Source organism: Moschus berezovskii, chromosome 5 (assembly GCF_049115385.1).
Source record: "Moschus berezovskii isolate FMDL1 chromosome 5, NW_MosBer_1.0, whole genome shotgun sequence".
Taxonomy (NCBI): domain Eukaryota; kingdom Metazoa; phylum Chordata; class Mammalia; order Artiodactyla; family Moschidae; genus Moschus; species Moschus berezovskii.
The window spans coordinates 113,439,415-113,456,454 of NC_142464.1; the positions used below are offsets into that span (position 1 = coordinate 113,439,415).

General features: G+C 42.6%; 1 protein-coding gene across 1 annotated transcript in view; it reads right to left on the reverse strand.

The window, feature by feature from the left end:
* Positions 1-17,040, reverse strand: part of STK32B (serine/threonine kinase 32B) — a 386,337-nt gene that overhangs the window by 269,951 nt on the left and 99,346 nt on the right. Inside the window, exon 2 of the mRNA XM_055435021.2 lies at positions 15,546-15,601. Within this exon, the coding sequence (XP_055290996.1) occupies positions 15,546-15,601 (56 nt within the window). The remainder of the gene's footprint in view (positions 1-15,545; positions 15,602-17,040) is intronic.

Sequence of the window (17,040 nt, forward strand, 5' to 3'; positions counted from 1 at the left end):
TGGTTAGTCTGCTATTAATCAAATAGTTTTTCACAGTATGAATTCACATGCAGATGTAAAAGTCGGGAATGTGGAACGAGACAGCTAATAATATGCTTGTGTGTGGAAATGATCGTCATTGCATAATAAGATAGTGTGTAGTCTGGGATTATCACCTCTGCAACTCCTGCTCAGTTTTATCCAGAATCTGCCTTTGAGGGACATAAAAAGCTATTATCATATAACTATTCCACTTTCTGCTGTTTTATGTGCAGACTGCCTCTGGCTATTCCATGAATTTTAATTAACTCTCTGTTTATTTTGCTTCAACCCTATGACTCTCTAAGCACAGGGCCCATTTGCTAATCCAAGAAAGACACTTTTGAAGTGAACTTCTCAGGAAGTTCTCCCAAAGGTATCTTCCTCCTTCCCTTGAAAATAATTAAGCCCTGTTGATTTCCAAGTTGACACAGAGCAGAGTACTCCAGCCTGGACTTTCTCTGCTGGAGCAAAAGCAAAACATTCACTGGCTCCACCTCCCAAGGGGTCAAGAGGAACTTGTGAGGCAGGGAGAGTAAGCCTGGAGAGAGAGGGGGCCTCTGTGAAAAATGAGAGCTTGCAGCAAGGGAGATGCAGAAATTCTCCTCAGGCCCCTAACCCAGAGGCAGGCAGTATAAAGCGGTCAACTAACTCTTATCAGTTCCTTTGTTAATTATTAGGGTTTTCACTCATTTATATAATATTCATTCATTCAATTATGTAGCATATATGTCATATGCAACATATACACATTGTATATGTAAATAAATATTGTGTGTGAACATAAATACACACCCTGCTTAGTGTATATATGCACACACGTGTGTATATATCTACATGGATGTAGAGATATATATACTGTACTGCTTTGTGGGCACACATATACATATGTGAGCGTGTGTATGTATCTATACACTCTGTGTGAATGGTGGGGACATGGATTGTTGTTGTTTAGTTGCTCAGTCGTGTCCAACTCTTTTGTGACCCCAAGGACTGTAGCCCACCAGGCTCCTCTGTCCATGGGATTTTCCAGGCAAGAATACTAGAGTAGGTTGCCCTTTCCTACTCCAGGGGATCTTCCCAACCCAGGGATTGAACCTGTGTCTCCTGCAAGTCTCATGCATTGCAGATGGATTCTTTAACACTGAGCCCCTAGGGAAGCCTGGGTATATGTATACATGACTATACATACACAAACACACGTGTGTATATACTACTCAATGAGCATGTATACAGATGTATTGACATATATGCTGCTTGAACGTATGTGTGTATATAGATATGTGTGTTTATATGCACTATATATTCATATATGTATTTGTATATATATGCATATACATGCATGTGTATATGCTATATACACATACACGTGTCTGTGTACACTGCTTCCTAGTTATGAATACATGCATATTCATGACTGTGTGCTCATATACATATTTTGCTTAATGCATTTGTACATGTATCTATATACTACCCAGTGAGTATATATATGTACGTGTATATATGCATTATATAAATTCCATATATATGTGTAAATATATATGTATGTATATGTATTCTACTTTACATACATATAGTTGTACTCAGTAAGTACTGCAGATCAAACTGGGAACAATAAGGAAACATTGCTGCCCTCACAGAGCTTACGTTCTCACGCATAAGACCAACAACCACAAGGAAAAATGAACAAGCATTGAATGATTTACAGATAACAACAGGTACAATGAAGAAAACAGGACCAGAAAGGGCACATGGATACGAAACGCGTGCAGTAAGGTCAAGTGGGGTGGGTATTCAGGGAGGGGACATCTGAGCAGAATTCTGTATGGGATGGGTGACCTTTGCAGAGCTCCAGGGGAAGGTGATCAAGGTGGTGGGCCTAGCAAGTGTGAGGTTCTGAGTCAGAAATAAGTTCAGCATGTTCAGGAGATGAGAAGGGCTGCAAGGAAGGAGCAGGAAGATGGAGGGGCAGAGAGGAGTGTCAGTGAAATAGGCATAAGCCAGATTGCAGGGCCTTGCGGGCTGGCATAAGGAGGTTGGCATGCATTCTCAATGGCAGGGAAACCCCTTAACCATTTGATCCAATTCATGCTTTATCACATCACTGGCTGCTATGTAGACCGGAGCCTTCCTTCTTCTCTCTCTCTCTTACTTATACATGCACTATGCAGCATTTATTGAGCCTTCCCCACCTGCTGGGCACTGTGATCCAGCTGCTGATGGGGCTGGCAGGTGACTATGACCAACCCTAACTTTTCAAGAATCTCACAGTCTGATGCCTGAGGCAGAGGAGCAATCTGAAGATGACCTCTAAGCAAGATGTGCTGTGAAGGATGGCAAGAGGAAGCTGAGAGAGTCAGGTCTTCCCCTGATCCCTCCAGGTGGCTACCCAAACATTTCCAGAACCCACCACACAACCTAGAGACAAGATGACATGGAACGCATATGAAAAATGCCAACCATATGCCAGGCCCAGGAGTTGTATGGTCTCTGCCCTTTATTTTCACAGTAAACTTTGAAGATCACTCTGAGCATTGTTTCCTTCTTTTAAAGTCTTCATTTCAGAAAGGTATTTTTGTTCAATTCAATATAGAATTCTAGATTGATGGTTCTTCTCTATTATCACTTGAAAAATGCTGTTCCACTGTCTTTGGCTTGCATAGTTTCCATTTCCTAACACATGAGTTTGAGTGAACTCCGGGAGTTGGTGATGGACAGGGAGGCCTGGCGTGCTGTGATTCATGGGGTCGCAAAGAGTCGGACATGACTGAGCTGAGTGACTGAACTGAACTGAACTGAACACAATGTATCCTTTTGTCCCCTGGTTCATTTCAAGATTTTCTATTAATGGCTATAAGCTACTTATTAATTTGATTATGATGATCTTTGACGATGTTTTCCTTTTGCTTGGAGCTGGCTGACTTTCTGGATATGATTTTATCATTTTCATCAATTAAACAAATAAACCATTATTTCTCCAAATGTATTTTATATGCCCATCCCTCCTTCTGAAACTCCAATTACACATATGGTAAATCACTGCATTTTGTTCCATAAGTCACCGAAAGTGAAGTGAAAGTGAAAGTCGCTCAGTCGTGTCCGACTCTTTGTGAACCCACGGACTGTATACTCCATGGAATTCTCCAGGCCAGAATACTGGAATGGGTAGCCTTTCCCTTCTCCAGGGGATCTTCCCAATCTAGGGGTTGAACCCAGGTCTCCCACATTGCAGGCAGGCGGATTCTTTGCCAGCTAAGTCACCAGGGAAGCCCATAAGTTACTGAAGCTCTCTTAATGTTTTCCTCAGCACTTCATTTGTATAGTTTCCACTGCTGTATCTTCAAGTTCACTAACCTTTTCTTCTACACTGCATTTGTTGCTGTTACTCAGTCACTAAGTTGGGTCCAACTCTTTGCAACTCCATGGACTGCAACGTGCCAGGCTCCTCCATCCTCTACTATCTCCCAGAGTTTGCTCAAATTCATGTCTGTTGAGACGGTGATTCTCTCTAACCCTCTCATCCTCTGCCTAATCTGCTGTCAATATCCCATCCAATGAATACTTCATTTCATGTATTGCAGTTCTCATTTCTATGAGTTCTACTTGAGTGGCTACCTCAGGAAAGCTGGGTAGGGGGAAGGGAAAGAGAGGGCAAGGGAATTAAGACGGACATGCTACTAGGTACAAAATAAATAAAACACAAAGATATAATGTACAGCACAGGGACTATAATCAATACATTATCATTGCAAATGGACTACAACCTATGAAAACATCAAATCATTATTTTGTGCACCTGAAACTTAACATTATAAATCAACTATGAAAGTGTTAGCTGCTCAGTCATATTCTTCTCTGCAAAGCCTGCCAGGCTCCTCTGTCCATGGGGTTCTCCAGGCAAGAATACTGGAGTGGGTTTCCATTCCCTTCTCCAGGGATTCTTCCCCACCCAGGGATCAAACCTGGGTCTCCCGCATTGCAGGCAGATTCTTTACCATCTAAGCCACCAGAGAAATAAAAATATAAAAATAAAGTAAAATTGCACTTTCCTGTGTCCAAAAAATTCCTAGACATGAAAAGAAGCAGGAAAATATGGCCCATAAGCAGGAGGAAAATTAATAAAGAGAATCAGACCCAGAAATGGCACCAGTGATGAAACTAACAAACAAGGACTTCCATGGGGCTATTATTCATGTGCTCGAAGGAAACTGTGAACATAATAAGGATAAAAATGGTCATTCTCATGTTTTTGGAGAGGAAACAGAGGTTTGCAGAAAATTTATAACTGGTCCAAGTTCATATGGCTAGAAGCAGCAGGACCAGAATCTGAGCTCAGGCTTTCCCATCTCGAAAGCTCATGCTCTTTCTCCTACATGTCGTTCCTTCCCAAAGCAAATGTCCAATGTTTCTGGATGCTGATGGACTCTCTCCTCCTGACTCTCACGGTTTCTTGCTAATACACATGTGACTAAAGCTACTTTATTCCTAACTTCTGTGTTTGGGAGGGACATGTGGGAACAAAACAGGCTGGTGGCAGTGGGGTCTTCTCCAGGCTTCTGATGCATCATGTGTAAAATGGAAATCATAAGGCCCAGCACACTGAGCTTTAAGAAGACAAGGATGGTAAAAGGGTTCCTAGGACAATGACTGTGAGTTAGCCAGGACTCTCCAGGTTGCAAATACTGGGAACCCAATGTGATCTTCTCCATCACCTCCACTAGCTTTGCTTGTAGTAATGCTTCAAAGCAGAGATATCACTTTTCCAAACAAGGTTCAGTTCAGTTCACAGTTCAGTTGCTCAGTCATGTCCGACTCTTTGTGACCCCATGGACTGCAGAACCCCAGGCCTCCCTGTCCATCACCAACTCCCAGAGCTTACCCAAACTCATGTCCATTGATTTGGTGAGGCCATCCAACCATCTCATCCTCTGTCGTCCCCTTCTCCTCCCACCTTCAATCTTTCCCAGCATCAGGGTCTGTTCAAATGAGTCAGCTCTTCGCATCAGGTGGCCAAAGTATTGGTGTTTCAGCTTCAACATCAGTCCTTCCAATGAACACTCAGGGCTGATCTCCTTTAGGATGGACTGGTTGGATATCCTTGCCAACCAAGGTCCATATAAATCTATGGTTTTTCCAGTAGTCATGTACAGATGTGAGAGTTAGACCATAAAGAAAGCTGAATGTCAAAGAATTGATGCTGTTGAACTGTGATGCTGGAGAAGACACTTGAGCGTTACTTGGACCAAGATTAAACTAGTCCATCCTAAAGAAAATCAGTCTTGAATATTCATTGAAAGGACTGATGCTGAAGCTGAAGCTCCAATACTTTGTCCACCTGATGCAAAGAGCTAACTCATTGGAAAAGACTCTGATGCTGGGAAAGATTGAGGACAAGAGGAAAAGAGGACAACAGAGGACGAGATGGTTGGATGGCATCACTGACTCGATGGACATGAGTTTGCGCAAACTCGGGGAGATAGTGAAGGACGGGGAAGCCTGGCGGGCTGCAGTCCACGGGGTCGCAAAGAGACATGACTGAGCGACAGAACAATAACAACGTGATCTTGCATAAACAAAGCAGGACACTAGCTTCCGTGGCTGGTAAGGGCAGTGGATATGGCTATAGGACTGCAAGAACAAAGGCGGAGGCACTGGTGGTACCTGCCCATGCCCCCTCTCCTAAACCTCCACACAGCTCAGGCTGCTTCCTGTGGACACCTGAGGCTCTCTGCTAGGGCCTTTTTCTGCCCTGGATGTCAGTGAAGTGAAAATCGCTCAGTCGTGTCTGATTCTTTGCAACCCCGTGGACTATACAGTCCATGGAATTTTCTAGGCCAGAATACTGGAGTGGGTAGGTAGCCTTTCCCTTCTCCAGGGGATCTTCCCAACCCAGGGGTCGAACTGGGGTCTCCTGCATTTCAGGTGGATTCTTTACCAACTGAGCTACCAGGGAAGCCCTACTTCTGAAGCCTTTTCCTGCCCTGGATCAGTCAGTTCAGTTCAGTTCAGTCACTCAGTCATGTCCGACTCTTCGAGCACCCATGGACTGCAGCACACCAGGCTTCCCTGTCCATCACCAATTCCCAGAGTTTACTCAGACTCACGTCCATCATGTCAGTGATGCCATCCAACCATCTCATCTCTGTCGTCCCCTTCTCCTCCTGCCTTCATTCTTTCCCAGGATCAGGGTCTGCCCTGGATAGGGCAAGCCAAAAGTGCAGGAGAGGCAATGCTGCTTAAAGCAGCCATCCCCCAATGATGGACAGGGGACTGTACACACAAGCATCAGCTTCTCTGACCCTCGGCTGCCTTCAAGGTACCCTCCACACGGAGGTCCCACATGGGGGTGAGTCCTTGTGCCTGAGAAAAACGGCCAGAAACTCTTGCAGATCTGTTTTCTTACACACACCACTCACGACAGGATGACAAGAAGTCTTTCACCTCTGATTCCATGGAAGGATTCTGAATGGCTCTGTTTGGGTCACACAGCCACTCCTTGGACCAAGCACTGGTCTAGGAATATGGCCCAAGTGGCTGGCACAACCACATCACACGCCCATCTCAGACGGTGAGGGGCAGGGACTGACATGTCCACATGGGGTGGAGGAGGTGTTTTCCGAAGAAAAGAGATGCTATTGTGATAAGAAAGGGACGTGAAAAGCTGGACAGTTGAAAACAACAGCCTGTAGAGTCCACTGATTCACCATTCCCTTTTCTTTTTACAGATGAGAAAACTAAGCTTGAGAATGGCTAATTCACTATCCCAAGTAAGCACAACTAAAGCATATTAGAGTTAGCCTGCTTCCCAGATCTAAAGTGTTTCCACTGAGATATGTAGAAATTCATCTGCCATGCCTCAACTGTCCTAGAATTTAGTCATAAAAGCATTATAAAACCCTTCAGTAAATTCTTGCTAAAACCAATGGATCGCCTGCAGCTGTTTACTTTGGTGCTTCACTGGGAAAGCACAATCTACCCCCCGCATGAAAGTCAAATAAGATTTCTGCAAATTCACATGTGCTTTTTCCTGATAACCAAGGCTATTGTCGTACTTTAACAATGAAATGTCTTTCTTGAAAACTCTTAATAAATGCCAGCTATCAAACCCACCAAAGGCTGAAAGCAAAGCCAAAGTACCCGTTCAATAGTAGGAGGGTGGTTTTCTTCTTCCGAGCCCAGCACACTTCCACCTTGAGTCTCATAATAGTCATGTAGGCTCATCTACATTGACCATGAAAGGCAGTAGCTATTTGATATTTTGACCAGAACAGAGCTCTGTTCAATTGCCTTGAAGTAACCTCATCCTGAATACTGGATGTTTGTGTACATTCTACATGAATGTGGGTGTCATCAAGAAATTGCCACAGTCTAAGAATGACTTGAAAATAGAGTCTCCTTGCATTTTTAAAGCTTGCATTTTTCTTCAGAACACCCACTATAACCAAAGCTTGAATATATTTATGCTCTGAACCACAGGTTCTGAGAACCAAGCCAGCAGCCAAACAGCGGCACAGATGAAGGCAGAAAAGGAGAAGAAAACTTTCAGGATATAATCAAGTAATAACTCACGAGGGCCCAGGCTAACAGATCTGATAGTGCTGACAGGAAAGGGTGCAAAGGACTCAGGGCCAAGATCACTACTGACTCGAGGGTAAAATGATACACTTCTATGTGGTGTCAATAGTGTTGTGGATTAAGGGAGTTGCTTCAAGTTTTCTTCAGCCACAAAACTCTCAACATTAGGATAAGCGACAACAGAAAGGAATGATTTAACAGAATTTTTTAAATGTTTTGTTGTTTTTGCTGAAGTTCAGCCCTCCCCATGGGACTACAGGCAAACTTTCTAAATTCTCTGGATCATAACTCTTCTTCTAAGAAATCTAGCGAAGAACCTCAAACACAGCACATAAACTCTGTCCACGTCTCTGGCTGACCCCTAAAAATCACATGTATAGAGCAGACTGTAAGCAGTACAGAGCAGAAGAAAAAAAGAAAGGGACTGAGATTTGAGTGCATGTCCAAGAAGAGAGTATGCATAAATCCAGCCAAGGTAACTTCTTGTTAAAAATATATTTTCAAAGAAATACAACACAATCCAAAGTCTATACAACATAACATTCACGATATCCAGGATGCAACCCCAAATTACTCAGCATATAAAGAACCAGGAAAACGCGAATCCTTAATTAAGGTGAATCTTCAGATGACCCAGATGTTGGAAATAGGATACAGGATATGAAAACAGCTCTTAAGACTAAGACTAAACTGCATGGTGTAAAAGGCAATATGGTGGAAATAAATGCAAATACGGGAAATCTAAGAAAAGAGAAACTGTTTTCTTTAATCCAGAACTTATACCTAGGAATATCATAGTCAAATTGCTGAAAGTCAAAGATTAAAGGAAAATCTTGAAAAGAAAGAGATGGTTGTGACTTATTACTATCAGATAATAATGATTCAGCTTAATGACCTCCCAGCAGAAAGCACAAAGGTCAGTCAGTTGACAATGGCACAAAATCTTTAAAGCAATGAAGAAAAAGCTGTCAACCCAATAATCTGTATCCAGTAGAAATAGTCTTCAAGAAAGGTGAAATAAATGCATTTCAGTTCAGTTCAGTCGCTCAGTTGTGTCTGACTCTTTGCGACCCCATGAATTGCAGCACGCCAGGCCTTCCTGTCCATCACCAACTCCTGGAGTTTACTCAAACTCATGTCCATTGAGTTGGTGATGCCATCCAACCATCTCATCCTCTGTCGTCCCCTTCTCCTCCTGCCCCCCAATCTTTCCCAGCATCAAGGTCTTTTCAAATGAGTCAGCTCTTCGCATCAGGTGGCCAAAGTATTGGCATTTCAAATAAAATATAATTAAGAGAATGCACTGATTGGAGATTTGTGCCTCATAAAATACTAAAGGTTACCAGAGGGAAATTCATACCTTCATGAAAGAGATGAGTAATTATTAAGGGCTATTTTCCTTCTAATTTTTTAAAGGCCAAAAAACCCACATATTTTTAAATATATATAATATATAGGTATATATTTATATGTACTTAAAGCAACAAACTATAATACTGTATTGGAGATTTATGATTTATAAACTATAACACATATGAGAACTATAGTATAAGAGTTGACAGGTGTGGTAAATAGGTCTATACAGTTGCCAGGTTTTCAGATTTTATGTGAAGTATAAAATATTAACTCTAAGAAGATTGAAATAAACTGTGAGGTGAAAGTTGCTCAGTTGTGTCCAACTTTGCAACCCCATGGACTATACAGTCCATGAAATTCTCCAGGCCAGAATACTGGAGTAGGTAGCCTTTCCCTTCTCCAGGGGATCTTCCCAACCCAGGGATCGAACCCAGGTCTCCCACACTGCAGGCAGATTCTTTACCAGCTGAGCCACAAGGGAAGCCCTGAGGATATGTATTATAATCCCTAGAGCAGTAATTTTAAAACAAGGAAGTATGGCTGTAAAGTCATGAGATAAATGGAGATTCTAAATCTTTGGTTAATTTAAAACAAAACAGGAAAAGAGAAACCAAAGAACAAAAGAGAGAATAAGAACAAACAAAACCATGCTAAGCCTAACTAAAACCAAATCAATAACTACATTTACTGTCAACAGACTAAAAGGTAGAGATTGCCAGACAGATTTAAAAAGAAGCAAGTTCCCAGGTGGTGCTAGTGGTACAGAACCTGCCTGGCAGTGCAGGAGATGTGAAAGATGCAGGTTCAGTCCCTGGGTTGGGAAGATCCCTGGAGAAGGGAATGGCAACCCACTCCAGTATCCTTGCCTGGGGAATCCCATGACAGGGGAGACTGGCAGGTTACAGTCCATAGGGTCATCAAGAGTTGGACACAATTGAAGCAACTTAGCAAGCATGCACACAAGACCTAACTATATGATATGCTCAGGAGACTTATGTCAAATATAAAGACACAGATAGAATAAAAGAAAATGCATGGAAAAATATATGCCATGTAGGCTAAAATAACTATATGAATTTCAGAGAAAATAAGCTTCAAAATAAAAAGATTATTAGCAGAGATAGAAAAGAACATTTCACAATGATAAAATGGTCAATCCATCACGTGGTCATAACAACTATAAATCTGTATGGACCTAATAAAAGACCTTCAAAGTGTCAGAAGGAAAACTGACATAATCAAAGGAAAAAGAAACAACTCTAGGATCAGAGTTGGAGATTTTGTACAACTCCAGAAATGGATAAAACAACTAGATTGTTACAATCAGTGAAGACAGAGAAGGAAGGAGGTGGTTCAGGATGGTGGTGTAGGAAGACCCTGGACACATCTCCTTCCATGGACACAATAAATTTACAACTGCACATGGGAAAAAAATCCCTACAAGAATGATCTGAAACTAGCTGAACAGCTCCTCCACAGCAAAGGATAAAAAAGCCACATCGAGACGGGAAGGAAAAGCAGAGATGTGATCTCGCAAAAAAAAAAAAAAAAAAAAACCTCCACCCCCAGCCTGGTGACCTGAAATTGGGAGGGGGCTCACAAATAGGAAACTTCACTCCAAAGAGCCATCAGGCATCCCAACCCTTGGAACCGGCACTGGTAAGGAGAGCCTCCAAAAGGTCTGGCTTTGAAACCCAGAGGGTGAGGGTGGGAGGATTTGGGAGAATGGCACTGAAACATGTATATTATCATATGTGAAATGCATCACCAGACCAGGTTCGATGCATGATACAGGACGCTCGGGGCTGGTGTATTGGGATGAACCAGAGGGATAGGATGGGGAGGGAGGTGGGAGGGGGGTTCAGGATTGGGAACACATGTACACCTGGGGTGGATTCATGTCAATGTATGGCAAAACCAATACACAATATTATAAAGTAATTAGCCTCCAATTAATATAAATAAATTAAAAAGAAGAAAAGAAACCCAGCAGGATTTACATCTGGAAGAATATAGGGCTACAGGGAACAGAGAACTCATAAAGGGCTTGCATGAAGATTCACTCGTCTTGGACCCAGTGCAAAAGCAACGAACAGGCCTAGGTTTAGATCACATGTGAAGGAGATTCATTTACTAACCTTAAAGCTCTGCTGGAGGGGCAGGAATCTGTTGGGAGTCTTCCCGGTGCCATTCTTATCCTCCCCCTTTCTAGCACCAGTGTTCGCGCCTCTTCTCAGCCCTGCCAGAGCCAGTAGGCACATGCAGGCCATACAGGGGATGCCCCTTGAACATCTGGCTCTGCTGTCCAGGGGGAATTGTGTTTTGGGGCCCCATGGGTCTGAGACAATCAGAGAGACTATTCTTGGAAGGCCCCCCATACCCCAGTCACTGTACAGACAGTCGACTGAGATGTAGCCCATCTTCCTGTGAAAAAAGCCTGTCTACCTGTCTTGGAGCTTCAGCCCGAGGGAAAGGCTTCCAGTTTTCCATACATTTAGAGGCTATGGAAGTGGTCTAGGGGATGTCTTCTTTGTGTACTCCCTTGAACTCACTGCAGCTCCCTGGTAACTCCCAGTGAAAGTTAGTCGCACAGTTGTGTCCAACTCTGCGATCCCATGGACTGTAGCCTTCCTGGCTTCTCTGTCCATGGAATTCTCCAGGCAAGAGTACTGGAGTGGGCTGCCATTTCCTTCCCCAGGGGATCTTCCAGATCCAGGGATCGGACCCAGGTCTCCTGCATTGCAGGCAGATTCTTTACCAACTGAGCCTCTAGAGAAGCCAAGAAATGAGATCAAACGCTCATCTGGACCCCTGATTTTTGCAGCTGTCACCAATAAATTATGTGTAGATCATCTGGTGTGAAGGCCAGCAAGGTTTACAATTGCAGTTTGATATTACTGTATATATTGGCACACCTTAAAAGGTGTGGCCAGCAAGTCCAGCTTCTATCAGCCCGAACTAAGGGCTAATGGAAATTCTACTCTCTGGAACACTAACAGGTCTTTGCACACCTTCAACAACTGGGAACTATGAAGAATAAGTCGGAAAGCTAAGATAATCACAAACATTTAAGAGATAATCAAGAGCTGCTGCTGCTGCTGCAAGTCGCTTCAGTCGTGTCCGACTCTGTGCGACCCCATAGACGGCAGCCCACCAGGCTCCCCTGTCCCTGGGATTCTCCAGGCAAGAACACTGGAGTGGGTTGCCATTTCCTTCTCCAAATCAAGAGCTAGGGGAAGGTTAAGCAATAAAGTCGATCTTCTTCGTAAGGCCAGTATTTCAAGACTGACGGAGAGAGCTGCTTCACGTAATATTAGCCACAAACACAGAGTCAAGCAAAATGAGGTAAGAAAGGAATATACTTCAAATAAAAGGAAAAGACAGAGTCACCGTTAAAAACCCATAATGAAATGGACATAAGTCGTTTAGCTGACACAGAGTTCAAAATATTGGTCATAAAGATGCTCACTGAACTTGGGAGAAGAACGGACAAACAAAAACAGTACTTCACCAGAGATGGAACATATAAGAAAGCATCAAATCAGTTCAGTTCAGTCGCTCAGTCATGCCTGACTCTTTGCGACCCCATGGACTGCAGCACACCAGGCTTCCTGCCCATCACCAACTCCTGGAGTTTGCTCAAACTCATGTCCATTGAGTCAGTGATGCCATCCAACCATCTTATCCTCTGTCGTCCCCCTCTCCTGCCTTCAATCTTTCCCAGCATCAGGCTCTTTTCCAATGAGTCAGTTCTTCACATCAGGTGGCCAAAGTATTCAAGTTTCAGCTTCAGCATCAGTCCTTCCAATGAATATTCAGGATTGATTTCCTTTAGGACTGACTGGCTGGATCTCCTCCTGGAGACTGGCTGAGTCTCCTCCAAGGGACTCCTAAGAGTCTTCTCCAACACCACAATTCCAAAGCATCAATTCTTTGGCACTCAGCTTTCTAAATAGTCCAATTCTCACATCCATACATGACTACTGGAAAAACCAAAACTTTGACTAGATGGACCTTTGTTGGCAAAGTAATGTCTCTGTTTTTTAAAATGCTGTCTACATTTATCATAGCTTTTCTTCCATGGAGCAAGCATCTTTTAATTTCATGGCTGCAGTCACCATCTGCAATGATTTTGGAACCCCAAAACATAAAGTCTGTCACTGTTTCCACTGTTTTCCCATCTATTTGCCATGAAGTGATGAGACCGGATGCCATGATCTTAGTTTTCTGAATGTTGAGCTTTAAGGCAGCTTTTTGACTCTCCTCTTTCACTTTCAACAACAGGATCTTTAGTTCTTCGATTTCTACCATAAAGGTGGTGTTATCTGCATATCTGAGATTATTGATATTTCTCCCATCAATCTGGATTCCGGCTTGTACTTCATCCAGCCCAGCATTTCACATGATGTACTCTGCATACAGGTTAAATAAGCAGGGTGACAATATACAGCCTTGATGTACTCCTTTCCCAAATTGGAACGAGTCAGTTGTTCCATGTCCGGTGCTAACTTTTGCTTCTTGACCCGCATACAGGTTTCTCAGGAAGCAGGTCAGGTGGTCTGGTGTTCTCATCTCTTTAAGAATTTTCCACAGTTTGTTGTGATCCACAACTTTGGCGTAGTCAATAAAGCAGAAGTAGATGTTTTCGTGGAATTCTCTTGCTTTTTCGATGATTCAACAGATGTGAGCAATTTGATCTCTGGTTCCTCTGCCTTTTCTAAAACCAGCTTGAACATCTGGAATTTCCTGGTTCATGTACTGTTGAAGCCTGGCTTGGAGAATTTTGAGCATTACTTTGCTAATGTATAAGATTAATGCAATTGTGTGATAGTTTGAGCATTCTTTGGCATTGCCTTTCTTTGGGACTGGAATGAAAACTGACCTTTTCCAGTCCTGTGGCCACTGCTGAGTTTTCCAAATTTGCTGGCATATTGAGTGCAGCACTTTCACAGCATCATCTTTCAGGATTTGAAATAGCTCAACTGGAATTACATCACCTACACTAGTTTTGTTTGTAGTGATGCTTCCTGAGGCATCAGAAAGCTTCCATAAGCCTCTTATCCTTCTCTATCAGAGCGCAGACAGAATGAAAACCACAATTACAGAAAACTAACCCATCTGATCACATGGACCACAGCCTTGTCTAACTCAATGAAACTATGAGCCATGACATGTAAGGCCACCCAAGATGGACGGGTCATGGTAGAGAGTTCTGACAAAACATGGTCCACTGGAGAAGGGAATGGCAAACCACTTCAGTATTCTTGCCATGAGAACCCCATGAACAGTATGAGAAGGCCTCACTGGTGAATATTACCAAATGCCCAGAGGTTTAATACTTAATATTTCTCAGACTCTTCCTAAAAATTGTGGAGGAGGGAACATTCCCAAACCCATTTTACAAGGTCAGCATTAGCAAACAAGGTAATGCTGACGTCAAAACCAAACAAGGACCACGCTAAAAAAGAAAACTATAGGCCAATATACCTGATGAACATGCCTACAAAAAATCTTCAACAAAGTATGAGCAAAGTGAATTCAACAATACATTAAAAGGATCATGCACCCTGTTCAAGCGGGATTTATTGAAGGGCTGCAAGGATGATTCAACATCCACAAATCAATCAGCATGATATACCACATTAACAGAATGACGGCTAAAAATCACCTGATCATCTCAACAGAGGCAGAAAAAGCTTTCGACAAAATTCAACATTCATTTATGATAAAAGCTCTCAACAGAGTGAGTATAAAAGAAACATACTTCAACATAATAAAAGGCCATATATGACAAACCCACAGCTACCATCATACTCAAGAGTGCAGAGCTGAAAGCTTCTCCTTTTAGATCAGGAACAAGACAAGAATGCCCATTCTTGCCACTTTTATTCAACACGGATTAAATCTTGAGGTTATTATGCCAAGTGAAATAAACCAGTCACAGAAAGATAAATACTGCATGAGTCCATGTATATGTGGTATCTAAAATAGTCAAATTCATAGAAGCAAGACTGGTATGCTGGTTGCCACGGGCTAAGGGGATGAGGGCACGGGGAATTACTATCTAATGGGCATAAAGTTTCAGTCAAACAGGATGAACAAGCTCTAGAGATCTGCAGTACAGTGTTCTCTGTATAGCCAACAATAATACATACACTTAAAAATTTAAGCAAGGAGATCCCATATTAAGTCTGCTTTCCACAATAACTTTTTAAATAAAATGCTGACATTGAAGGAAAAAGCTGCTGTTGGCCATCTCATAAATTTGTGGGTTTTTTCCACTTTCCTTATTTAGATTCTCAAAGAAGAAATAGCATTAGCAACCTTGAAATAATTACCATTGTAATTCACCTAAAGCAGGGCAGCCGTGGTAATTTAATTTTCAGAATGAAATTACAGCGTATCCAAAGGAAACTATTCAGACTTCCTTTCACATTTCAAATTTGGCAAATTCAAATCTTTCTGTCAAACAGGAAATTCCCAGTGCCCAGAAATGAACACAAAAACAAACACACAAACATGCACATAAGCATAAATCCAGCGGTCAGAACTTTTATATTTTATTGATGAAATTTTTAAAAATCCACCATTCTTACCTTTCCAAAACTGCCTTTACCAATGGCCCGCAAAATCTGAAAATGGTCAAAGTTGACTGTAAAAGAAAAAAAAAGGAACTAGTTAGATTTGTCAATCCTTGTATTGATTCTTAAAATGTCTTCACCTGAATATCTAACCCTTTATTTCCAATGGCTTCTGGTTTACCACATTGTTTGCCATTACAGCACTCCACCACTGAATGGCTACTTTGCATATTCCATTCCCCCACCCCAACACATATATTTGGCAATTAACACTTCCCCAATGCATATAAAGGAGGAGAGACATCTTTTGGGCCAGAGGGAAGGGATAACAGAAAAACTTGGATACTTGGATTACCATATTCTTGTACTTGTTCCCTTTGCCAAGATGACTTCACTTCTAGTCTCTGTTACCTTACACATTCAGACATCAGCTCACCTGTTTGTGTCCAAGGAGCTAATCCTGCCTCCATTATGGAACCTCTGGGCCCCCAAGTGCCATGACCACATCATGCTCTTCCTGCTCGGGTGTCTCACCTCTGGTATCATGAGCCAGAAGGGGGAGGACAATGCTTTCAAACCCTGCCCTGCCCTGTCTCCAACTCACTCCAGGATTCTTGCCTGGAGAATCCCATGGACAGAGGAGCCTGGTGGGCTCTACTCCACCGGGTCACAAAGGGTCAGACGTAACTGAAGCGACTTAGCAAACAAGCAAGTATTGCCCTGTCTCATGTCTCTCTTTCACCATGTTCCTTGATGGGGCTCCCCATTCTTGCTGTCTATTGCCTTATTCCAGTATGGCTTATACCTCATCCCCACAGCACAATATCAACAAAGTATGGTCATACCACTCAAGTCAATGGACAGTGATCTGCCCCCCTTTTACTTGGCCACTCTCTCCCTTTTGAAACATCTGCTTGTCTTCCATGGAAGTACACCTTCTCAATATTCCATTTCACGCATCAGTTCTTTTGCACATTCATCCTTTACCTCCATCCATTAAATACTGGATTCCATCAAACCTCCATCCTACAGCCTTCCTCGCCTCACTGGCTCCAAGGGCTTTCAGCATCACCTAATGGCCAATAACTTTCCAGGCTGTGTGTACAGACTGATGCCAACCCCACAGTGACTCCTGGAGGCTTCAGAGTTACCCTGAACCACTTCAAAGGATCCAAAACAAAACCTAGGAGAGGGTGTGGAGAAAAGGGAACCCTCCTACACTGTTGGTGGGAATGCAAATTGGTGCAGCCACTATGGAGGACAGTGTGGAGATTTCTCAAAAGACTAAAAATAGAGTTGCCATATGATCCATCAACTCCACTCTTGGGCATATATCCAGAAAAACTATATTTGAAAAGATACATGCACCCTAGTGTCCACAGCAGAACTATTTAACAATGCCCAAGACATGGAAGCAACCAAAATGCCCATCAACAAACGAACGGATAAAGAAGATATGGTACATATAATATAATGAAATATTACTCAGCCATTTTAAAAAAGCAAAATA